Source organism: Nerophis ophidion, linkage group LG08 (assembly GCF_033978795.1).
Source record: "Nerophis ophidion isolate RoL-2023_Sa linkage group LG08, RoL_Noph_v1.0, whole genome shotgun sequence".
Taxonomy (NCBI): Eukaryota; Metazoa; Chordata; class Actinopteri; order Syngnathiformes; family Syngnathidae; genus Nerophis; species Nerophis ophidion.
In genome coordinates, this window is record NC_084618.1 from 65,577,419 (window position 1) to 65,602,496 (window position 25,078).

Genomic DNA, 25,078 nt, shown 5'->3' on the forward strand with positions numbered 1-25,078 from the left:
CAGCAAAACCGTAAACAAGCAAAAACGATGCGTGCCGATCGCACGCGGAAGCTAAGGCAAAAACTTAGCACAGGAGACTTAGAAACAAGAGCCAGGATTATCCAAACGTAACAGTTGCATGAAGCAAACAGAGAAGCCAGACTGAGCGTGGCGAGAAAGGTGAATAAATAGCTCTCTGATTAGTGGTAGACTGCAGGTGAGCGTGCCGCAGTGTTAATTTTGACAGCAAAATTTGATTTAGTTTTAGTCATAGTCTTTTGACTAAAATGTAATTTAGTTTTAGTCATAATTTAGTTATTTAAATTGTTTTAGTTTTAGTCTAGTTTTAGTTGACGAAATATCATAAGATTATAGTCGACGAAAACTACAGTAGATTTAGTCGACTAAAGGGTAATATGTAAACGTTCCCTTCAATTTATGAAAGTCAAAGCAAAACAGCGGAAAAATCACCGATACAAGTCGTATTTTGATGAAAATCATGTCTCAAATTTAGTATTTCACGAGTAAGCCGTGTAATAAACGGGATAACGTCGAGTGAGTTGTATGTTGTGGAAAATGCTTACCTGTGTGGGAATTTCGGGGTGATTCGACTGTAAATGTCGCCTTAAGTTTGTTGTGTTGTCTTATCTTTGACGTCAAATATAAAATTTCCCCATATGTCCTCTCTCCTCTTCCTCCCCGGCGTTGACATGTTGTCTTCTGCAGCGCATTCCCGGGTCAGTCTCAAACGCAAACTACGTTTACGTAACTTTCTTACCACGTCGCTCTGATTGGTTCTCTTCCCAAGTCGTCCCGCCTTTTCCTAACGAAATGAGTTCCGATTGGATCTCGTCTCTGGCAGACATTTTCGTCTCGTTTTTATTCGTTGACGAATATGTCAATACACCTCGTCATCGTCTTAGTCCAGTGGTCCCCAACCACCGGGCCGCGGCCCGATTGGTACCGGGCCGCGGCCCGATTGGTACCGGGCCGCAGAATATTTTTTTATTAATTTTTATTTAAAAAAAATAAATAAATTAAAAAATATATATTTTTAATTTTTTGATTAAATCAACATAAAAAACACAATATACACTTACAATTAGTACACCAACCACAAAAACCTCCCTTTTTCATGACAAAAACGTCCCTTTTTCATGAAAAAAAATGTGTCCCCCACCCTGGGTCGCGGGACAAATTATTAAGCGTTGACCGATCCGCGGATACAAAAAGGTTGGGGACCACTGTCTTAGTCCACGTAAATTCTTTTTTACTTAGTTATTGTCTCGTTTTAGTCAGAAAAATGGGTTGTTGACGATAACTACGACGAAAATTTTTCGTCAACAAAATGAACACTGGCGTGCCGACCACTATCCAGAGGCAGGTGTACCAAATGAATCCCCATTAAAACCAAAACAAACCCAGCGGTGCACAAAACAGGAACTAAGGGAGTCCAAAAATAACAGGACATAACAAAAACATGATCCGGGCCATGGATCATGACACCTGTAAACAATGTTTGACGTCATGATTGCGTCAGCTTGTGTTCACATTAGACATCGCATTTTTTTGTCAATGTCAATGACTATGTAAAAAAATGGGATTGGACAAAGAAATACAAATTGGACATCATACCCTGCAGTGTGAACTTATGTTGATCCAATATTGTAACGATGCCTGTTGTCCGAGCCAATCATGATGCTAAACAGCATGCTCTCTCTGATTGTTTTGTTCTCTTCTCTAAATAATAAATGGGTTGTACTTTTATAGCGCTTTTCTACCTTCAAGGTACTCAAAGCGCTTTGACACTACTTCCACATTTACCCATTCACACACACATTCACACACTGATGGAGGGAGCTGCCATGCAAGGCGCTAACCAGCACCCATCAGGAGCAAGGGTGAAGTGTCTTGCTCAGGACACAACGGACGTGACGAGGTTGGTACTAGGTGGGGATTGAACCAGGGACCCTCGGGTTGCGCACGGCCACTCTCCCACTGCGCCACGCCGTCCCACTAGTGGCCGATACTACTCTTCCAGCGGTCACAAGACATTGATACAACGATGTTATTATTATACATATATGTCCTTTAAAACTGACTTTGAAACAACGTTGGAAAATCGTTGAATAGTGCTCGCAAAACTTTGACAATTGTTTATAAATCACATGGTCTGTTCTAAATCATATATTGGCCTCTACTGTCAGTATTGTGGGTGATTTGATGATTAGCATTTGTTCGGCATAATAATAAAGACAGACACTCAAAATGGGTGGCACGCCTTATTCTACTCAACATGTGCCAACCACGTTGCACATGTATAGCAGATCAGCTTGGTGCATGCTATCAATTTGCATGTTTTTACTCTAAAATACTTTTATGGATAATTAAAAAAAATATTTTTTTGTCAGATGCATCTGGTAAAAAAGTATGCTGGTAGAAACTGGTTGGAAAAGTGTGTGTAAGATCAAAAGGGGAGGATTAATTGGAGGAAGCTTTTCGTCACATCAATGACAATCCACAAAAGATCATGTGGTGAACTGTTTTGGTCACAGAAAAGGTGTCCCTGCAGCTAAATGGATCAATTTTTGACAGAACAGTTCTGAAAAAACTCAAAACTCTCTTTGAAATGGATGCAACTGTTGAGAAGAACAACCTAACGCTGGTGAATGTATCACTTTGACCCGGGGTCAGCAACCCTCGACTATAGAGTCGCATGAGCGCCACTCTAGTGTCAAAATGGAAAAAATTTAGGAAAAAAAGAAAAGTTTTGTTTTAAGATTGTGTGTGTCGGAGAACAAACATGACACAAACCTTCCTAATTGTTAGAAATCCCACTGTTTATGTTATACATGCTTCACTGATGAGAGTATTTGGCTAACATCGTTTTGTCCTACTAATTTCAGCGATCTTTGAACTCCTTGTAGTTTGTAAACATGTACAATTTTTTCCGATGCTGCCACAGAAAGACGGGTTTTATGCCACTCCTTCTTTTTCTCATTTTGTCCACCTTTTGTGGACAAAAAGGTGCACAAAGGTGAGCTTTATTGATTGTGTTGATTTGCTGGAGGGCTTATCAGGCATATTTGGTCAATCCATGACTGCAAGCTAATCAATGCTAACATGCTATTTAGGCTAGCTGTATGTACATATTGCATCATTATGCCTTGTTTGTAGCTATATTTGAAGTCATTTATTTTCCATTACTTATGTCCTCTGTGTAATTAATGTATATTTGCAAGTCTCATGACACATTATCTGTATGTAATATTGGCAGCATTTCTTATAGTTGTTTGTGTGCCATGTTGTTCCAGACCACAGCAAACATTACCTAGCTTGCCAAAGATTGTAATAAATATATTACGAGAAGACAGCCTGCCGTTTCCTTCAACTTGGAATCACACATCTATACCTTTGGCCATTGAAAGTCAGTCATTTCCAGGGCTTATCTCACCTTCTGAGTAGCCTCTGAATTACTAATGTTGTCTAAAGTTGCAAAAATGTGTAGAATAAATATTAAGTTTCAACATTTCTGTCAACAAAGATTTGCTTCAGCTTACGACACATAGTCATTTTGACAGTGGGCTATTATAGTTAATATAGACACCTATGTCATGTGTTGCCTTCATTATACTTTTATTTGGCTTTTCATTTTTGCGGCTCCAGACAGATTTGTTTTTTGTATTTTTGGTCCAATATGGCTCTTTCAACGTTTTGGATTGCTGACCCCTGACTTAGACCCATACAGAATTCTTCACCTGAGTAAGACGACTGTTCCTTTTGAACCCACCGCCAGGTCAGGCAAGTTGTCTCCGCTGAGGTCTAAAGACGACTGGCTGATGGACATGCCGAAAAACCTGAGTCCTGCCATGGCTTTGGATCCTGCGATTCTCTAAATCAGGTGTAAAGGTTTATTCTCTAAGAAAAAGGCCACAGTGATGGTCTTTACAACTCACCTGTGAGAAAGTAGGAGAGACATTTCCGGGTCTTTCGCCGTGAAATATATAAATGCTTCCTTGACCGTCGTCCTCCAGTGGCGCCCCGACCGCCAAATCATTTAGTCCATCAGAGTTTAGGTCGGGAAGAACGGCAAGGGACGCTCCGAATCGGCCTTTGCGAGATTTGACTCCTCTCAGTACGACCGGAGAATCGAAACTGCACTGAACATTCTGATGGAAATATGAGACATTGAAAAATGTTCCAAAAGGCCAAGTTTTTTTTCTAATAAGTCACTCACCAAATTGTTTATGATGCAAACATAAACCCTCCCCTCTCTATCATCTTCCACAAACATGGGGGAAGAGATGAGGATGACATCTGTGTTGGCATCCCGATTCACATCCATGGCACACACCGCTGCCCCAAAATATTCACCGATCTGATACTGCGGGGTACAAAACATTTCACTTAAAATAAACGCACTCTTGATAAAACTTTGAGGACCTACCTGCCATTGAAAGGGATCTATTCGGTCATTACGATTTTGGGAAATCACCATCACAACTCCTCTGTGCTGATACCTCGGAGCGCCAACAACCGTCAATGTTGCATACGGCGTTTTGGCAATCGCCATGGAATAACCTAAAGGTGAACAGGAAATGATCATGCGCAAAGCTACCCCAGATCCAGTTCCATTAAATTACCAAAGCTGTACAAATAAACGTGTCTCAAGATCCCTATCGCCTTTGTTTTGATTTTACAAACATGCAACCTCGATTTTCAGACCTCACTGGTTCTTGAACAGGTTTTGTGAATAGAAAAGGTTGTATATTGAACCAAATTTTTCCTTAAGAAACAATGTAAACAAGAGTCCAGAAGTCTATTATCAAGTTAAAGTTTGTACACTTTGAACACAATATAAAGCGCTATACAGTAGTTAAAAAGTTAAAGTCCCAACAATAGTCACACACACGAGGTGTGGTGAAATTATCCTCTGCATTTGACCCATCCCCATGTTCCCCCCCCCTGGGAGGTGAGGGGAGCAGTGAGAGGCAACGATGGCCACGCTCGGGAATCATTTGGTGATTTAAGCCCCAATTCCAAGCATTGATGCTGAATGCCAAGCAGGGAGGTAATAGTCTTTAGTATGACTCGGCCGGGGTTTGAACTCACGACTAGAGATGATGTTCGAAACCGGTTCTCCCGATTGTTTGATAAGAAAAGAACCGATTCCATGGATTCGAATCCCTTCTTGAGAACTGGTTCCCGTTATCAAAGCCACTATACTGTATTTTTGCGACCATAGGGCGCACTGTATTAAAAGGCCCTGTGTCAGTTACGGGCGCTATATCTGTATTTAACGCATAAATAAGGTGCAGCGTATTTTTGGGCGCAGGCATGGTTAATGATACGCTAGCTTAAAACATACGCTAGCATTCATGGAAGCTGTTTTAAAAAGGCAGCAGGACCAAAGCTGAGTTCGGTTGTACTTTATTGAAGTATTTATCAATGTACTCACATTATTTTTTTGATCAACCCTAATCCACGAATCCATCAAAGTACTGATCTTCTGTGTCCGAAATGAACAGCTGGGCAACTTCCAGATTCCCTCTCCTCATTTTCAAAGTCAGCTAACACAACAGTAAAAGCCGACTTCTCTTGCCCCGTTGTATGTATCGATTCGCTACCGTGCTGGTCCCCTCTTCTCCAGTGTGCTTCACCGGGATGTCGAAAGTGAGCGTCCATGTTGGTGATGTGTTTGTCTGCAGTTTTTTTTTATTTACAAGGCACAGTATAGCTCGATTGGTAGAGTGGCCGTGCCAGCAACCTGAGGGTTGCAGGTTCGATTCCCGCTTCCGCCATCCTAGTCACTGTTGTTGTGTCCTTGGGCAAGACACTTTACCCACTTTGCTCCCAGTGCCACCTACACCGGTTTAAATGTAACTTAGATATCGGGTGTCACTATGTAAAGTGCTTTGAGTCACTAGAGAAAAGCGCTATATAAATATGATTCAATTCACATAGCAGCACTATATACTCACTGGGGGTGTGCCTTTAGCATCCTTTCTCACCTGAAACCTTCTTCCTACAACGTTCGCATGCTGTCCTCATTCACGTCCGCTTTTCCTCCATATAAACAGCGTGCCGGCCCAGTCATATAACATCTATGGCTTTTGGAACATACAACAACCTATCTGGATTCGATAAAAGATTCGATAAGGAATCGGTTCGATAAGAGGATTCGATAATGGGCAGAAACTCGATAATTTCTTAACGAACATCATCCCTACTCACGACCTTCCAGTCTCAAGGCGGACACTCTAACCACAAGGCCACTGAGCAGGTATGTATACATTATTGTCTGTAAACAGTATCAAGCATGCACAACAAGGGGGTGATGGATCAACTTTCTATTTACTAACAAGGTCTAAAAACGAGTTGAACTCTCCCTCTTCCTATGTAGCCGCCATACACACGCACCCATTTCTCACTGGCACTCATCCAGGGCGGACCCTCCCCTTACCCCTCCCTTATCTATCCTGCTTGTTTCTTTGTCTTGTCTTGTCTTTTTTGTTGCCTCTTTTTGCACTGCTGTCCAAATCTAAACATTGGAACTATTTAACTGGCCTCAACAAAATTGACAAGATCTTGAGTTTGGGGGAACCTGCTAGCCGTGACGGAGCGGTTGTTGCTGGACACACGACGGACTCTTGGGAGAAGGAGTGCCGCATGCCTGGTGACCCTTCAGTCGAGGACGTGAAGATATCTACCTATTCGGAATTATGACAACAAGACATCTGCTGATTGGAGTAAGCGTTGCTCTGGTTTGTCGACAAATTGGAAGTTGCTGGAAGTCTTCAAAGTACCCCAAAGATGCCACAAATAATTAGAGGATGCGGGAAGAACTGTGGACACTCTTGTGATTTGGATAACATCGGAGTGTCTGCCCCGCAGGATTTTTGAGGATCAGTCATAGACAATTTAGAGTGAAAAGAAAATTTTATTTTCACTCGCACACAAACCATTCTAGCTTGGATTGTTTCCCTGGCTTCGAGACTCTCCCAAAGGACAATGCGGTGAAGACACAACAAACTCCCTTCTTGTCTCTCATGGACAGACACTGGTTGTTGTTGTTGACTTTGGACTGACTATCGGAACAGATGCACACTGCAGGTTTACACACACACACACAAGCATCCACAAAAAATAAAAACCACACACACATACCCCCACCCCCAATCCAACACCATTGACGCAAATTCCATAGGAGTGATGGACGGATGGGCAGCGCCTGAAGAGTTGCAGGCTGCCACCATGGCCCCCCACTCCCTCCCCTCTGTTGCTGGATTCGAGATGTATGTTGCAATATGTATATGTGCTTTGCTATGGCGGGTTTTTTCCCACTCCTGGGCCCCCTTAGGAGTCCAGTCTAGATTGTATTTTTTTTACTCATCCTTCCCCAGCGTTGACCTTTTTCCCATCTTTTACAGGGCGCCTTGTGGCGACCCATCAGCGTTCCTGTTCTGTAACCCTGTACACCGTTTGTTTGTCTCATTTTGAACGGGTTTGTGCTGAAAACAAAGTTTTGTTGTACTTGTGCAATGACAATAAAGACCTACCTACCGACCTACAAACAGTCACTAGCCCTGTGGTGCACTCTTAGTTTGAAATCACTTAACTCCTTAAACTTAACCGCCAGGTCGTTACAATGATTCGGAATAATAATTTTATCTTCTTGGGTAATCTTCTTGATTTTCAACCGGTGTTGAAAGGCAATGCTGTGGATACTTCCTGAATGTTTTGAACCATACATCTTTCTTTGGACTCACATTGAGGTAGCAAAACTTGAAAAATACAAAGTAGCAATTAGCACAGTAGCTAACGACAGCACTGCTCTACTGACTGCACTGCTGACGTAGCTCGTTAAGCCTGCCCACAATCGTTGTGCAGCAGGCACAAAAGAGCTGCCCTTCAGACGCACAATGGGTGGATGAAATGCCCGCACACAGAGACCAGGTCCATACAAACAAAGCATATTCCTATTCAGCCTCTAATGTGTAAATCTGACAGTTTGTACAATGAAGGGTTTATAAATCGAGATTCCACTAAACATTGCATTTTTTCTGTAAGACCAATGAACTCTGCCGAGCAACAAGAATATGACCAATTGTACATCAGGGGTCACCAACTTTTTTGAAACCAAGAGCTACTTCTTGGGTACTGATTAATGCAAAGGGCTACCAGTTTGATACACACTTAAATAAATTGCCAGAAATAGCCAATTTGCTCAATTTACCTTTAATAAATAAATCTATATATATTAAAAAAATTGGTATTTCTGTCTGTCATTCTGTCGTGCATTTTTTTTTCCTTTTACGGAAGGTTTTTTGTAGAGAATAAATGATGAAAAAACACTTAATTGAACGATTTAAAAGAGGAGAAAACACAAAAAAAATTAAAATAACATTTTTAAACATAGTTTATCTTCAATTGCGACTCGTTAATATTCAAAATTCAACCGAAAAATATAAAGAGAAAAACTACTTAATTCGAATCTTTTTGAAAAAATTTTAAAATAATTTATGGAACATCATTAGTAATTTTTCCTGATTAAGATTCATTTTAAAATTTTGATGACATTTTTTAAGTGGGTTAAAATTCAATCTGCACTTTGTTAGAATATATAACAAATTGGACCAAGCTATATTTCTAACAAAGACAAATCATTATTTCTTCTAGATTTTCCAGAACAAAAATTTTAAAAGAAATTCAAAAGACTTTGAAGCAAAATTTAAATTTGATTTTGCAGCTTTTCTTGATTTGCCAGAATAATTTTTTTTAATTTTAATCATAACAAGTTTGAAGAAATATTTCACAAATATTCATCGTCGAAAAAACAGAAGCTAAAATCAAGAATTAAATTAAAATGTATTTATTATTCTTTACAATTAAAAAAAAATTCACTTGAACATTGATTTAAATTGTCAGGAAAGAAGAGGAAGGAATTTAAAAAGTAAAAAGGTATATGTGTTTAAAAATCCTAAAATCCTTTTTAAGGTTGTATTTTTTCACTAAAATTGTCTTTCTGAAAGTTATAAGAAGCAAAGTAAAAAAATAAATGATTTTATTTAAACAAGTGAAGACCAAGTCTTTAAAATATTTTCTTGGATTTTCAAATTCTATTTGAGTTTTGTCTCCATGAATTGACTAATGTGGACCCCGACTCATTCGGGTCTTACAATTTAGTGGTCAATTGTACGGAATATGTACTGTACTGTGCAATCTACTAATAAAAGTATCAATCAATCAATCAATCTTAGAATTAAAAATGTCGAGCAAAATGAGACCAGCTTGCTAGTAAATAAATACAATTTAGAAAATAGACGCAGCTCACTGGTAAGTGCTGCTATTTGAGCTATTTTTAGAACAGGCCAGCGGGCGACTCATCTGGTCCTTACGGGCTACCTAGTGCCCGCGGGCACCGTGTTGGTGACCCCTGGTCTACATTTTTGTGTAACTGCTAGATAGCAAATAGTTGTGGGATTTTCAAATTCATTACAAATCATTGTTGCTTTTATTTGTTTGTGGTCATTGATGACATTTTTTTACTATCATGTCTTTTCTCAATAATGCAATGTTACATGTAGCCTAAATTATGTCCATGGCTCTAACAGCAATATATTTAAAAAATTTTCAAGAAAGATATTCATACCCAAATAGCTGTCAGGTTCAATGTCCACAGGCAAATAGGAACTTGGACTCCCGCTTGTGTACGTCAGAAAGCCTCCTCTCCATTGGTTTGCCCCGACAGCCGATAATTGTTTGCCCTAGTATGACCCCCCCCAAAAAAAGAAACACACTTAAAAGTGTTTGTGGGGGGAAATAAAAGGTATTGTGTAGTGAATTGTTGCTGTTTTATTACTCCAGGCACATAAGCTGCACTGAATCCCTGCTGAGCCATCTCCATTTTCAGCGTCTCTCCACTTGACTGAGATCCTGCAAAAGCAACATAAAAAGGGGTTACAATTTCTCACCAAGTCCCAATTGGATTAATCCAAATGACTATTTACCTAAAAATGTGTAAAAACATTTTGTAATGATAAATACATTGTTCCTTTATATCAGTGTTTTTCAACCTTTTCTGAGGCAAGGCACATTTATTTCATTGAAAAGATCCCGAGGCACAACACCAGCAGAAAACAATGAAACTCAGCAGCTGATATTGACAGTAAAAAGTCGTTCTCGCAATTGTTGGCTACAAATTCAAACTATAACCAACCATGCATCACTATAGCTCTTGTCTCAAAGTAGGTGTACTGTCACCACCTGAATTGAAGTGAATTATATTTATATAGCACTTATTCTCTAGTGACTCAAAGCGCTTTACATAGTGAAACCCAATATCAAATTTTTACATTTAAACCAGTGTGGTGGCACTGGGAGCAGGTGGGTAAAGTGTCTTGCCTAAGGACACAACGGCAGTGACTAGGATGGCGGAAGCGGGGATCGAACCTGCAACCCTCAAGTTGCTGGCACGGCCGCTGTACCAACCGAGCTATACCCTGTCACATCAAACTGTGACTTAATTCACACTTGCCAACCTTGAAACCTCCGATTTCGGGAGGTGGGGGGTGGGGATGGGGAGTGTGGTCGGGGGTTGGCCGAGGGGCGTGGTTTCGGGCGGAGCGTTGTTGGGGGCGTGTTTAAGAGGGGAGGAGTATATTTACAGCTATCCATCCATTCATTGTCTACCGCTTATTCCCTTTGGGGTCGCGGGGGGTGCTGGTGCCTATCTCAGCTACAATCGGGTGGAAGGCATGTACACCCTGGACAAGTCGACACCTCATCACAGTATGTGTAGAAATCTTTATTTATAATTGAATCACTTGTTTATTTTTCAACAAGTTTTTAGTTATTTTTTATATATTTTTTTCCAAATAGTTCAAGAAAGACCACTATAAATGAGCAATATTTTGCGCTGTTATACAAATTAATAAATCAGAAACTGATGACATAGTGCTGTATTTTACTTTTTTTTTTTTCAACCAAAAATGCTTTGCTCTGATTAGGGGGTACTTGAATTAAAAAAATGTTCACAGGGGGTACATCTCTGAAAAAAGGTTGAGAACCACTGATCTAAAAGTCGTAGATGTTATTGTCACATATGCATGTACAGTAGATGGCAGTATTGTCCTGTTTTATAATGTCACAACATTGCTGTTTACGGCAGACGAACTGCTTTACGGTAGACGAAAATGTGACTGCTGTTGTTGTGTGTTGTTGCCGCGCTGGTAGGAAGATAATGAGACTGACTAACAATAAACCCACATTAGAAACCAAGAACTCGCCCTCGATCATTCTACAGTTATAACGTCATTGGGCAGGCGCTCTGTTTATATTGTGGGAAAGCGGACGTGAAAACAGGCTGTTGACACGTCACTAGGAGTCCGCATGGAGCTTGACGGGGCGTGGCCTCCAGCTCTGCCTGAATTTCGGGAGATTTTCGGGAGAAAATTTGTCCCGGGAGGTTTTCGGGAGAGGCGCTGAATTTCGGGAGTCTCCCGGAAAATCCGGGAGGGTTGGCAAGTATACTATTTTGAGTGTTTTGGTGTTTTCCTGTGTGTAGTTATTTAGTTCTTGTCCTATTTTAGTGTCATGTACGGATGTATTCTGTGGGCACCGTCTCTGCTCCACACGCCGTAAGTCTTTGCTGTCGTCCAGCATTCTGTTTTTGTTTACTTTTCAGCCAGTTCAGTTTTACAGTAGTTTGGTCTTGCTTAGCCCTCCCTAAGCTTCAATGCCTTTTGTTTATTTTTGGTTTAAGCATTAGATACCTTTTTACCTGCACGCTGCCTCCTGCTGTCGTCTGCATATTGTGATCACGACAAACCATGTTCTCGACATCTACAAAGCAAAGCTACCTGCTGCCACCTTCCGATATGGAATAATATTACACAGTTACTCTGTCGAGCTCTTGACAGCACAGACAATAATTACTGGTTTGCAAAAAATATTTTTAACCCACTTAGGTGAAATTACATAATTTCCCACGGCACACCAAACAATATATCACGGTACACTAGGTTGCCGCGGCACAGTAGTTGAAAAACACTGCCTCATATAATTAAGTTCATTTTAAATACATTTTCAGCTTTTCCCTCATAATCTCCTGAAGGAATCAATAAAGTACTATCTAATAGTAGAAGTGCCCATTCATCCATTTTCTACAGCCTGTCCCTTTGATGGTTGCAGGTGTGCTGGAGCCTATCCCAGCTGCACTCGGGCGGAAGGCGGCGTACACTTTGGACAAGTCGCCACTTCATCACAGGGCCAACACAGATAGACAGACACACTCACACACTTGGGTCAGTTTTTAGTGTTGCCAATCAACCTATCTCCAGGTGCATGTCTTTGTAAGTGGGAGGAAGCCGGAGTACCCGGAGGGAACCCACGCAGTCACGGGGAGAACATGCAAACTCCACACAGAAAGACCCCCATTTTTTTCACACAATATTACAACTATCATTCAAATATTTGGATTTCTTTTCGAATTTGTCCTCATAATGTAACGACTAAACTTTATTTTTTTCACAAGATATATATTGTTTTAATTTAATTTTTCACAAATTAAATGTATGATTTTCTTTTTATATTGCATTTTACATACATGCGTGTGTGTGTGTGTGTGTATGGGTCCGAACAGGAAGTTTGGGGCATGTCCTGTTCCTCCAATGATGAGTTTTATGTGGGGTCAGTGGGAGTCAGCCTTTACCATGTGAAAAACTAGAGCAAGCCATGATTCCCTGAGGGCGCAGCAGACACCTCTTTCTACAATCTGGAAAGACAACCCTAACCCAGTGCAGAGTTTAAAATAACAAATTAGGAAAACAGGTGTCCTGTTTATTTATAATAATTGTCATTATAGACGTGGATTTGTAAAGATGTTGATGTTGATTGAGATAACAGTGAAAGGGGTGTGTCGAACCTTTGAAACCTTTGAAATCTTGGCTCATTATCTGCAAGCGTATGTTTGTGCATGTTGTGTCTGAGCGTTCTACCTGTGACAGGACCAAGAGTTGAAACTCCGACAGCGGAACATTTGAGAGCGTTATAAATTACAGTGTGTATTTAATATATCTTTTCTCTCTGGCACTCACCGAGGGTGGACGCTCCCCTTTCCTCTCCCTTATCTCTCCTGCTTGCTTCTTTGTTTTGTCTTGTCTTAACTTTCTTGTTGCCTCTTTTTTGCACTGCTCTCCAAATCTGAACATTGGAATTATTTAACTGGCCTCAACAAAATTGACAAGATCTTGGGTTTGGGGGAACCTGGTGTAGTGACGAAGCGGTTGTTGCTGGACACACGACGGACTCTTGGGAGAAGAAGGAGGGCCGCGTGCCTGGCGACCCTTTTCTGGCGACGACGTGAAAATATCCACCTATTCGGAATTATGACAACAGGACATCTGCTGATTGGAGTAAGCGTTGCTCTGGTTTGTCGACAAATTGGAAGTTGCTGGCAGTCTTCAAAGTACCCCAAAGCTGCCACAAATGATTGGAGGATGCGGGAAGAACTGTGGATTACATCGGACTGTCTACCCCGCAGTTTTTGAGGACCAGTCATAGACAACTTAGAGTGAAAAGCTAATTTTATTTTCACTCGCATACAAATCATTTTAACTTGGATTGTTTCCCTGGCTTCGAGACTCTCCCGAAGATCGCTGAAGCGAAGACACAACGAACTCCCTTTTTTGTCTCTCATGGACACACACTTATTGTTGTGAACTTTGGACTAGCGACGGCAAACACATCAAGGCCGCGGGAACAGATTTATATACACACACACACACATCCACAAAAAATATACGCCACACAATCTTACGCCCTCAACGCAAATCCCGTAGGGGTGATGAATGGATGGTCAGCGCCTGAGAGCTGCGACCTACCACCATGACCTTGAACTACCTTCCCTCTGTTGCTAGATATCTCGAGATGTATGTTGTAATATGTATATGTGCTTTGCTACGGAAGTTTTTTTCTCACTCCGAACTGGGCCCCCTTAGGAGCCCAGTCTGGATTGTATTTTTTTACTCATCCTTCCCCAGCGTTTACCTTTTTCCCATCTTTTACGGGGCGCCTTATGGCGACCCATCAGCGTTCTTGTTCTGTAACCCTGTACACTGTTTGTTTCTCTAATCTTGAACAGGGTTGTGCGGAAACCTAAGTTTTGTTGTACTTGTTGCAATGACAATAAAGACCTACCTACCTACCTACCTTAATCCACTTAATTAACATATTTTGCTTTGTCGTAGCAATCAGAATAGTCACATCCTTCATGATTGAATGTAACCGTAGTCTTTATCATTGGACAAATGCTGAGACAACTGATCATTCAATGACATCGCAACATCCCCTCAGTTTCTACCTACCGGCGACACTGTCCACTATTTTCAGGAAAATGTTGTAATGACCCGACCTCGGATAAGCGGAAGAAGAAAGATGGCTGGATGGATGGTCTTATTATGCTACATTTAATCTTACTTAATATCATGCTCAAAGTAAGGAAGTTATAAATAAGTATTTCGTTGTTTCTGAAATATATCTTGATTTTAAATACCAGCAACAGATTAAATCATTTTTACTAACATTAAAATATACTAGACAACAATTGTTTAAACAATGCTACAAATAATACTAAAGTTGTGTCATTGATTCTGTGGTTTAATTTAGGTTTCAAGCCACATCGTGCAGTTAAAAAGGATGAACAATTTGTTTCATGTGAATGCTGAATGTTTAAAGCTATTAATGCCAAAAGTTTTTCAGATCTTCCCATACTACTTTTTAAACTTTAAATGTCTACTTTTTATCACTGTAAGATTTTCAGAATTATATATTTAGTTTATTTTTTATGATGACAAGAGTTCTCATCCATGTCCTGTATAATACACATAAATATGGTTTTAATATCTTACAGAATGTTTTTAATTGCCTGTCACTACATTGTACGATTTTTTTTTTGTAATGTTCACATGTGTAATACACATATTTGTTTTATATTCAACGCAATGTTTTTAATTACCTGTCCCTATATTGTAGGAATATTGATAGTTGTCTTCTTTTTGTAATGTCCACATGTTTGATATACGTATTGTGGATTTAAGTTGCATTATTAGTGTAGCTTTTATTGTCATCGTACAACAATACAACAACATTGAATGAATAGCTGCAAGTCAACTTTAGCTTCTTTATTTTACAATGTTTCATGTAGTGTGACTATTTTGGGTTTTTTAAGACTACCATCCATTCCCATGCTTTTATCATGGCTTTTTCCTAAATATAATCTTGCTTGCGTTTATGTTCTTCACCAGGAGATAATAGTTTCTTGTATGCTAGTATTTTAGAATGGCTCTCTTTCAAAACTAACAGACGACGGAAATAAAAGGTGACTTTTATGATAGTGGACAGTGTGTTTTGGCGTCTGCACAGTCAGCCTTTCTCTCCTCAGCCCGCGCCGCAGGACACGCCCCTGCACGTCCATGCACGCACTGCTTCTGCTGCCACGCGCTTAAATAGTTGTGCGCAATTATCAATCCACACACCTGCTAATGATGACACCACTCCCAATAAAAGCCAGCGTGTCCGGAGATCCTGCGCCTCACTTCCCTGGACCCCCTCTGGATTCTGACAGCCTCCCTCGATCCTCGACCCCCACTTTGGACAAGGACCTCTTGACGCCTCTCTCAGCCCCACAAATTTGCCTACCAGCCTCGCCCTACTGGACTTGTCGCCTTCTCCCTTAACACGCACTAACAACAACCTCTGGTAATATTCATTGCAGCGCTTCACATAGTCCTGAAACATACACACTCCACTCGGTGTGGAGGACAGAGTAAAACAACTTGCACTGAGCTTGGTCTATAAAATCCGCTACACCTCCCTGATACCGAAGTACATGTCAAACTACTTCCTTAACGTAAATGACCGCTATAACCACAACACCAGGCGGAGCTCCACAAACTACGTTAACCCCAGATTCTGATCTAACAAAGGTCTTAACTCATTCTCTTTCTATGCCACATCAATGTGGAATGCACTCCCAACAGGTGTAAAAGTAAGTGCATCTCTATATTCCTTCAAAACCGCTCCAAAACATCACCTCCAGGAAACTTCAACCCTTTACTAATACCCTCCTCCATTCACATCCCATCTCCCCAGATTATAAATAACCTAATGTAAATAATCAAATGTACTTCTAATGTATTTACTTGCTCTTATTCTATCTGAACTCACTATGTTCTCTGCTGGCTGTACATATCCTACTAAGTAAGACCTACACTTTTTCAATGTCCACATTTCTCTGTTGATGCAATTGTTGATGACTGAAGTACAGATATCAACTAAAGCTCCTCATCCCACCCCCCGGGTTGTAAATAATGTAAATAATTAAATGTATATACTATGATGATTAACTTGTGTGATGACTGTATTATGCTGATAGTATATATTTGTACCATGAATTGATTAACGTTGACCTCAACTTAAACGTGTTGAAAAACTTATTCGGGTGTTACCATTTAGTGGTAAATTGTACGGAATTTGTACTGTTCTGTGCAATCTACTAATAAAAGTATCAATCAATCAATCAATCAAAACCGCATCATCAAGATCACAAAGAGGCCAAAAGGCGGGCCATACACACCAGATGATAGGGGGCGGGGCGTAGAGGTCCTAAATAATTTTGATTGATGGGTTTTTGAAAATGAGGTGGCGACTTGTCCAGGGTGTACTCCGCCTTCTGCCCGATTGTAGCTGAGATAGGCATCAGCGCCCCCCGCAAACCCAAAGGGCATAAGCGGTAGAAAATGGATGATGGATGGGTTTTTGACAGTTTGACAGAAAGTATATCAAGTAGTCAAGCAGGGTGTGACAGCTGCAGTTTTATCAGAAGAGGACGGCAGTACTGCACATTCTTGATAACAAAAAGACCAGATAGAAGCACAGAAGCCAGGGCTACATCGGTACCTTCAATAGCGAAAATGGTGTCCTCCAATGTGCGCTTGATTTCTTTAAGCGCTTCAAAGCTCCCCACTTTAAACATAAACTTTCCTGGGGGAGAAGATGCGATGGTTTCTAACTCTGTTGTCGCTGTGTCACTATTGAATGCATTCCCAACCTGGCCAAAAATAAATTAAAGAAATACATGGTAAGAAAAGGCAAGAGTGCAAACCAACTGTTGTGACATGTCAAATCCAACTCACCCCAATTGAAAATCGAACTATATTTTTTTTTTGGGCTGCATCAGCTGCAGATGACAAATCATTGCTGTCGTGGGATTCTCCGTCGGTGATCACTATTAAAATCCTCCTCACGTTAGCTCTAGAGCCTCGGTTTTGCGTGAAGATATGATTCCTACCAAAACACAAATATTCAATAAAGACCCTGTGGTAAATGTATTCAGATTTTCGAAAAAACTTACACAACGCTTCGGATGGCTTGAGCCGTGTATGTCAGTCCCTTTTTCTGGTCTATTGCATCAATGTCCTTTTTCCAGTTATTAACATTGAAGTTATCGAAAAAGTAATGGATGGATGGATTATCGGAGTATTGGGCAATGGCAAACTTGGAGGAGATTGAGAGAAAACAATGTATAAGTGACAAACAATGGAGCGGGACACCAATTATGTGAGCAGATGGACCCATTACTCACCCTGGAGTCTTTGCCCACAAAGGTGCTAATAAGATCTTTGACAAAAGTCTTCATACTAACAAATTCTACTGAATTTACGCTGCCCGAACCGTCTAGCAGAAATGCGATGTCTGCTTGGCTTCGACACTCTGCCAAGAAGAATCATGTGATGAGAGCATTGCGCAGGTACATATTAAAAATGTTTATTTTAATTTTTTTGTACTAAAAAACCTGTAAGAGAAGAAGGCACGGGGGGTCCAACTCGATTCCGCTGGTCTATTTCCAAGCACACACCGTTGTACATGGTGATGCTTCCGCAGTCTTTCGGGATGGTCGGACCACAAACCTGCAAGAGTTCTGAGCTGTAATAGGCAGGAATACATGAGTAGATACTGGGACTCACCATCGTGTTTTGGCTGGGGGCATCAAATGTCATGGTCAAACCCAGAGACATGTTGACCGCAAAATTTGGCGCTGCGTTCAATAAAGACATAGATTATATCACACTGTAATACCAACACTTGGTGTTCATCTCATCACAGGTTACAATAAGCACACCTAAAAAATCTGATGAGATTTCGTCATATTGTACGTTTCTAGATAACGGAATGTTTTCTGCTTTTAATACAGAAATTCAAATGAGCCAAATCAGAGCCATAAGAGTCAATTTGACTTGCATGCATAAACCCAGTGGACAAACGGCATCCTATGTCAGTTGCTGATGCTGTCTCCAAAGCTAAAAATTACCTGTTTTGTCCTCGTAGGCTACGTGTCTGTTTTACAGAACATTAAGCGAATAATTGGCGCATTATTCCATGTCGTTGTAGTTTCTACAGAAGAAAATATGAAAGGGGCTTCATGGCTGGAAAACGAAAGCTTCTCACTCCAAGTTGATGTTGCTTATTCAGAACACCAACATGGAAAGTAGAAAACAAAATGCCAGCTTTTATAAACATTGTGAAAGTGGCTACACCTTAGGGCAGTGGTTCTCAAATGGGGGTACGCGTACCCCTGGGGGTACTTGAAGGTATGCCAAGGGGTACGTGGGATTTTTCAAAAATATTCTATAAATAGCAACAATTCAAAAATCCTTTATAAATATATTTATTGAATAATACTTCAACAAAATATGAATGTAAGTTCATAAACTGTCAAAAGAAATGCAACAATGGAATATTCAGTGTTGACAGCTAGAAATTTTCTGGACATGTTCCATAAATATTGATGTTAAGGATTTATTTTGTTGTGAAGAAATGTTTAGAATGAAGTTGATGAATCCAGATGGATCTCTATTACAATCCCCAAAGAGGGCACTTTAAGTTGATGATTGCTTCTATGTGTAGAAATCTTGATTTATATTTGAATCACTTGTTTATTTTTCAACAAGTTTTAGTTATTTTTATATCTATTTTTCCAAATAGTTCAAGAAAGACCACTACAAATTAGCAATATTTTGCCCTGTTATACAACTTAATAAATCAGAAACTGATGACATAGTGCTGGATTTTAATTCTTTATCTCTTTTTCCATCCATCCATCCATTTTCTACCGCTTATTCCCTTTTTTGGGGTCGCGGGGGCGCTGGCGCCTATCTCAGCTACAATCGGGCGGAAGGCGGGGTACACCCTGGACAAGTCGCCACCTCATCGCAGGGCCTGTATCTCTTTTTTTTTTCAACCAAAAATGCTTTGCTCTGATTAGGGGGTACTTGAATTAAAAAAATGTTCACAGGGGGTACCTCACTGAAAATAGTTGAGAACCACTGCCTTAGGGTATGTTGCCGCTGTTATCGCTCCGAAACTACTCTCTATACAAGTGATTCCCACACTATGGGACTCCAAATAATATTTTGGCCTACTACGCTTCTGTGGTTTCTGAGATGAAAACCCAAGAACCAAAAGTTTGAGAATCAGTGTATACAAAAAGTGATGTGTACCATAAGTGGGCGTGTTGCGTGTGATCTACTGACACTGCGTGTGCAATTTAAAGTGGTGCCTTATTTAAATGCATGCATTCCGGGCTTTTACCACAAAGACACTCTTAATCATTGTGTAAAAAAGGCTGAACCAGCAGCACACATTGATAATCTGTAAAACCTTTTCGGAATCTTAATCTGGCCAACAGGAAAAATATGCACACTGACACTCTGTGCGAGGCTGTGGATCGCATCACCATATTTGTGCGCGTGGAATGACTCAAATGCAAGAAAATGCACAATGAAAGATGTTTATCCTTGTTTCCTCTGGTACTGTTCCCCTAAAACAGTGGTTATTAATTCTATGCTCAAAAGATCTAAACTCGATTCTGACCTCTTGATAAACTACCGTCCGGTGTCCCAACCTCCCTTTCTATCGAAAATCATTGGAAATATTGTTGCACAACAGCTAAATGAATACTTAGTGTCTAACAATTTCTGTGAAACCTTTCAGTCTGGTTTTAGGGCAAATCACTCTCCTGAGACGTCCCTCGCAAAAGTGTCTAATGATCTATTGCTAACTATGGATGCTGATGTGTCATCCATGATGATGCTACTTGATCTCAGCGCGGCTGTCTATGCGACGTGAAGGCTTGGTTAGCCCAGAATGTTTTAATAATGAATGAGGGAAAAACGTAAATTTTAGTTTTTGGTCCGGCCCTCACTAGGTGACGTCATACGCAAATACGGTATTAGCTTTCACTGTTATGCTGATGACACCCAACTTTACATGCCCCTAAAGCTGACCAACATGCCGGACTGTAGTCAGTTGGAAGCGTGTCTTAATGAAATTAAACAATGGATGTCCGCTAACTTTTTGCAACTTAATGCCAAAAAAACGGAAATGCTGATTATCGGTCCTGCTAGACACCGACCTCTATTTAATAATACAACTTTAACATTTGACAACCAAATAATAAAACAAGGTGACTCTGTAAAAAATCTGGGTATTATCTTCGACCCAACTCTCTCCTTTGAGTCACACATTAAAAGCGTTACTAAAACAGCCTTCTTTCATCTCCGTAATATCGCTAAAATTCGCTCCATTTTGTCCACTAAAGACGCCGAGATCATTATCCATGCGTTTGTTACGTCTCGTCTCGATTTCTGTAACGTATTATTTTCGGGTCTCCCCATGTCTAGCATTAAAAGATTACAGTTGGTACAAAATGCGGCTGCTAGACTTTTGACAAGAACAAGAAAGTTTGATCACATTACGCCTGTACTGGCTCACCTAATCTGGCTTCCTGTGCACTTAAGATGTGACTTTAAGGTTTTACTACTTACGTATAAAATACTACACGGTCTAGCTCCATCCTATCTTGCCGATTGTATTGTACCGTATGTCCCGGCAAGAAATCTGCGTTCAAAAGACTCCGGCTTATTAGTGATTCCTAGAGCTCAAAAAAAGTCTGCGGGTTATAGAGCGTTTTCCGTTCGGGCTCCAGTACTCTGTAATGCCCTCCCGGTAACAGTTCGAGATGCTACCTCAGTAGAAGCATTTAAGTCTCATCTTAAAACTCATCTGTATACTCTAGCCTTTAGATAGACCTCCTTTTTGGACCAGTTGATCTGCCGCTTCTTTTCTTTCTCCTATGTCCCCCCCTTCCTTGTGGAGGGGGTCCGGTCCGATGACCATGGATGAAGTACTGACTGTCCAGAGTCGAGACCCAGGATGGACCGCTCGTCGGGACCCAGGATGGACCGCTCGCCTGTATCGGTTGGGGACATCTCTACGCTGCTGATCCGCTTGAGATGGTTTCCTGTGGACGGGACTCTCACTGCTGTCTTGGAGCCACTATGGATTGAACTTTCACAGTATCATGTTAGACCCGCTCGACATCCATTGCTTTCGGTCCCCTAGAGGGGGGGGGTTGCCCACATCTGAGGTCCTCTCCAAGGTTTCTCATAGTCAGCATTGTCACTGGCGTCCCACTGAATGTGAATTCTCCCTGCCCACTGGGTGTGAGTTTTCCTTGCCCTTTTGTGGGTTCTTCCGAGGATGTTGTAGTCGTAATGATTTGTGCAGTCCTTTGAGACATTTGTGATTTGGGGCTATATAAATAAACATTGATTGATTGATTGATTGACTTGGGACCATTGCAAAATTATGTGCGTCCCAAAGTCACCAGCCTTGGCGCCACTATAGACAGCGATTTTAAACTAGACAAACAAGTCAATGGCGTTTTAAAATCGTGTTTTTATCACCTTCATGTTTTAGTAAATGTTAAACCATTTTTATCTTTTTACCTTTTTGAACAAATCGTGCATGCTTTTATTTCAAGTGGCCTGGACTACTGCAATGCACTTTATGCTGGCATTAGCCAAAAAGCTCTCTCCCGGTTCCAGTTAGTCCAGAACGCGGCAGCACGACTTTTAACATGGGCCAGGAAACGCCAGCATATAACCCCAATTCTTCAGAGTTTGCACTGGCTCCCTGTTCATTTTAGAATTGATTTTAAAACATTGCTGTTTGTTTTTAAATCTTTACATGGACTGGCACCTCAATATATCTCGGACCTCATCCAAATTTACATTCCTGCGCGCGCTCTGAGCTCCGAGAGCCAGTTCCAGCTCGTGGTGCCCAAGACCAGACTTAAGACCAGGGGAGACAGGGCCTTCTCTGTGGTCGGCCCTAAGCTCTGGAACACTCTGCCGCTCCATGTTCAAACTGCTTCCACAGTGGAGTGTTTTAAGTCTCGTTTTAAGACCCACTTTTATTCTTTGGCTTTTAACACTACGTGAGTTGTGTGGTCCTCTGTCCTCTGTTGTCCCGTGTTTTTTATACACTTTGATTTCTATTTTACTGTTTTAATTGATTTTACCCTTTCAAATAGTTTTTAATCATATTTGTTTTTATATTGTTGTTTTTTTAATATTGGTTTTATATTTATTTATTTTTTTGTTTTTATTCAGTCACTGGTGGATCATAATATTGTTTTTTTAATATTGTTTTTAACATGGCTGTGCAGCACTTTGGAAACTTTATTGTTGTTTAAATGTGCCATATAAATAAAGTGGATTGGATTGGATTGGCTTTATATATTGGAGTGTATTTCTGGTCTTGTCGTCCAGGTCTGGACCGAAGGGTGACAAGGCAGTGCCAATGGATCAAAGGACACGTCGGAGACGCTTTACTGAACCAAATGTTGCTTTATTACATGCGAGCGTCATCATTCAGGGCTGCAGCACCTGGAGGAGAAAGTCAAAAAGATATGTCTGTCAGGCTTGTCCCTGCCAGTTTTGGTTATGTTTTGGTTTTTCCTCTGTGTTTGTCTTTGTTTCCTGTCAGCGCTTCTATTTTGGTTATTTCCTGCTTTTCTCACTGAGCGCTGTTTTCCCTCAGCTGCGGCTGATTGGCACTTGGCCACACCTGGTGTCAATCAGCCAGCTGCTATTCAAACCTGCCATTGCCATCCAGTCTGTGCTGGAGTATTGTCATTGCGACTTGTCATTGTGAATGTCGCTACTACCTGTATCCTGTAGCTGTTTGCAGCGTGCTGTCTTTTCGTTCCTAGTTCCTGTTTGCTGGTTCCTGTTTCCGGGTTTCCAGTACTCCTGTCTCCTTGTTCCTGGTTTGTGTTTTTTTCAGAATTTTTGGACATTAAATTATGTTTTCCTGCACCAAGCCTGCCTTCTCTGCATCTTGGGGTTCGTCACCAACACCTTGTGGCAGAATACTCCAGCCTAACACGAACCCCGCGAAGATTTCGATGGCGGAGAGGCTTGACAGGATTCTTGGGATGATGTCTAAATTTAAGAATAGTTCGGCCTCATTCCAAGCCCTCTTCCAAACCTTTTCTTTATTGTGAACATTAAATTATGTTTTCCTGCACCAAGCCTGCCGTCTCTGCATCTTGGGGTTCGTCACCAACCAAATGTGAAAATGTCTCTCCTAACTTGGACAATTCAAAACATCAGTTTTATATTCATCCTTCCTGTCTCTGTGTGCGTGCTAAGTCAGGAGAGCACATCCTGACCATAAAAGGAGATGTTTGTGTGTAAGTGTCTGGAAAACAACTGCTTTAAGTCATAACTTAAATGTTGGCATTGAGCTAGACAGGTAGTATCTAAACAAGGATACGACTATCACTTTTGTATTCCAAAGTCCCAATTAGAACCTCGTTTCCTACGAGAAGTGATCCAATCGACCTGCGAATATCAAACTAAAGGGCCTTATCTTATTATATACTCAAACTGAAATACCACTATTTTTTTTATTTATTTTTTTTTGTCCTGTCCAGCTTCTCAGGCAAATCATATAGTTGATGTAGATGCCCATATCGGCTGTTCAGATTTACTTTATAAAAGAGAAGTGTAGGATACTTTTGTTGTTGCCTTATTTGAATTTGACTTTATTAAATGTATTTATATTATCATTTGGTGCAGCCGGGCCGGAGCAGGAGGGGATAGAAAGAGGAAAAAAAAGGAAGACAGAGGGGGAAATTGTGGTGATAAGAGGGGGATTAGACTGAGAGACAAAAACCACAACAGCAAATACAACAATAACAACAACAACAATAGAACAACAACAGCACATACAATATGTACAAATATGATCATAAAAGTGATAGCAAATAAGCAGTTAGCGAAATAAATAATAATATAGTAATGACAATGAGCATTTTTACACTAAAACTGGAGCAATACAAATACCAATAGAAAAAGCGCTATTGATCATGAACAAAACCAATAGTTTACCTCTATTATCAACAATACAGTTGTTCAGATGCAACAGTACGTATACATAATGATAGCTAGAAAGATAATAAGAAAAATAAAATAAATGAAATTAAAAATTTTTTTTTAAAAAAAAGGAATACCGAAAGATGAAAGGGAAGAGAGAGAGGCAACCTATATTAATCTTGTAGATTGTTATAGTAACAATGGGTTAAGCTTTGTCAATATGCCATGTGTCACCCAGTTTACCCTAGGGCAACAACGTTGATATATGTTTGATGAAACGTGATTATGTGCATGAGTGTATGTATGTATATGTACTTGTATATGAACAGAATGTGTATATGAATGTCTGTACAGTAAATGTATATGTACAGTATATGTATGTTTGCTGGTACAGTGAATGTATATGTACTCAAGCTGAAATACCACTATTTAATTAAACTTGGTGGTTTGCCTTCTCCAAGTTGGATGTCATTTTTTAAAAATGTCTTATCTTACGGACAAAATGCAGTGCGTCTCCCATAACAATGTGACTTCGAAGTACGTTGACGTAATGTGCAGAGTTCCACAGGGTTCTGTTCTTAGTCCTGCACTCTTCAGCATTATAATGTTACCGCTCAATGACATCATCACTGTTATGCTAATGACACCCAATTTTACGTGCCCCTGAAGATGACCAACACACCAGATTATAGTCATCTGGAGGCGTGTCTTAATGAAATCAAACAACGTCTGAACAGCTTCTAAATTCATGGCTAAATCCTCTTAATATCCAAGTGAGAGTCATGATTTGGAATCTAAAATAACTTTGACAAGAT

General features: G+C 40.5%; 1 protein-coding gene across 3 annotated transcripts in view; it reads right to left on the reverse strand.

Annotated features, from left to right (window-relative positions):
• Positions 1-25,078, reverse strand: part of LOC133558205 (integrin alpha-M-like) — a 49,999-nt gene that overhangs the window by 21,540 nt on the left and 3,381 nt on the right. For all 3 annotated transcript variants that reach the window (XM_061909420.1, XM_061909419.1, XM_061909418.1), the window contains exons 5-16: positions 18,006-18,076; positions 17,834-17,948; positions 17,624-17,751; positions 17,393-17,535; positions 17,175-17,325; positions 16,939-17,089; positions 9,842-9,915; positions 9,632-9,746; positions 4,427-4,560; positions 4,217-4,363; positions 3,936-4,148; positions 3,738-3,871 (exon numbers count right to left, since the gene is read on the reverse strand). In XM_061909420.1, the coding sequence (XP_061765404.1) occupies positions 3,738-3,871; positions 3,936-4,148; positions 4,217-4,363; positions 4,427-4,560; positions 9,632-9,746; positions 9,842-9,915; positions 16,939-17,089; positions 17,175-17,325; positions 17,393-17,535; positions 17,624-17,751; positions 17,834-17,948; positions 18,006-18,076 (1,576 nt within the window). The remainder of the gene's footprint in view (positions 1-3,737; positions 3,872-3,935; positions 4,149-4,216; positions 4,364-4,426; positions 4,561-9,631; positions 9,747-9,841; positions 9,916-16,938; positions 17,090-17,174; positions 17,326-17,392; positions 17,536-17,623; positions 17,752-17,833; positions 17,949-18,005; positions 18,077-25,078) is intronic.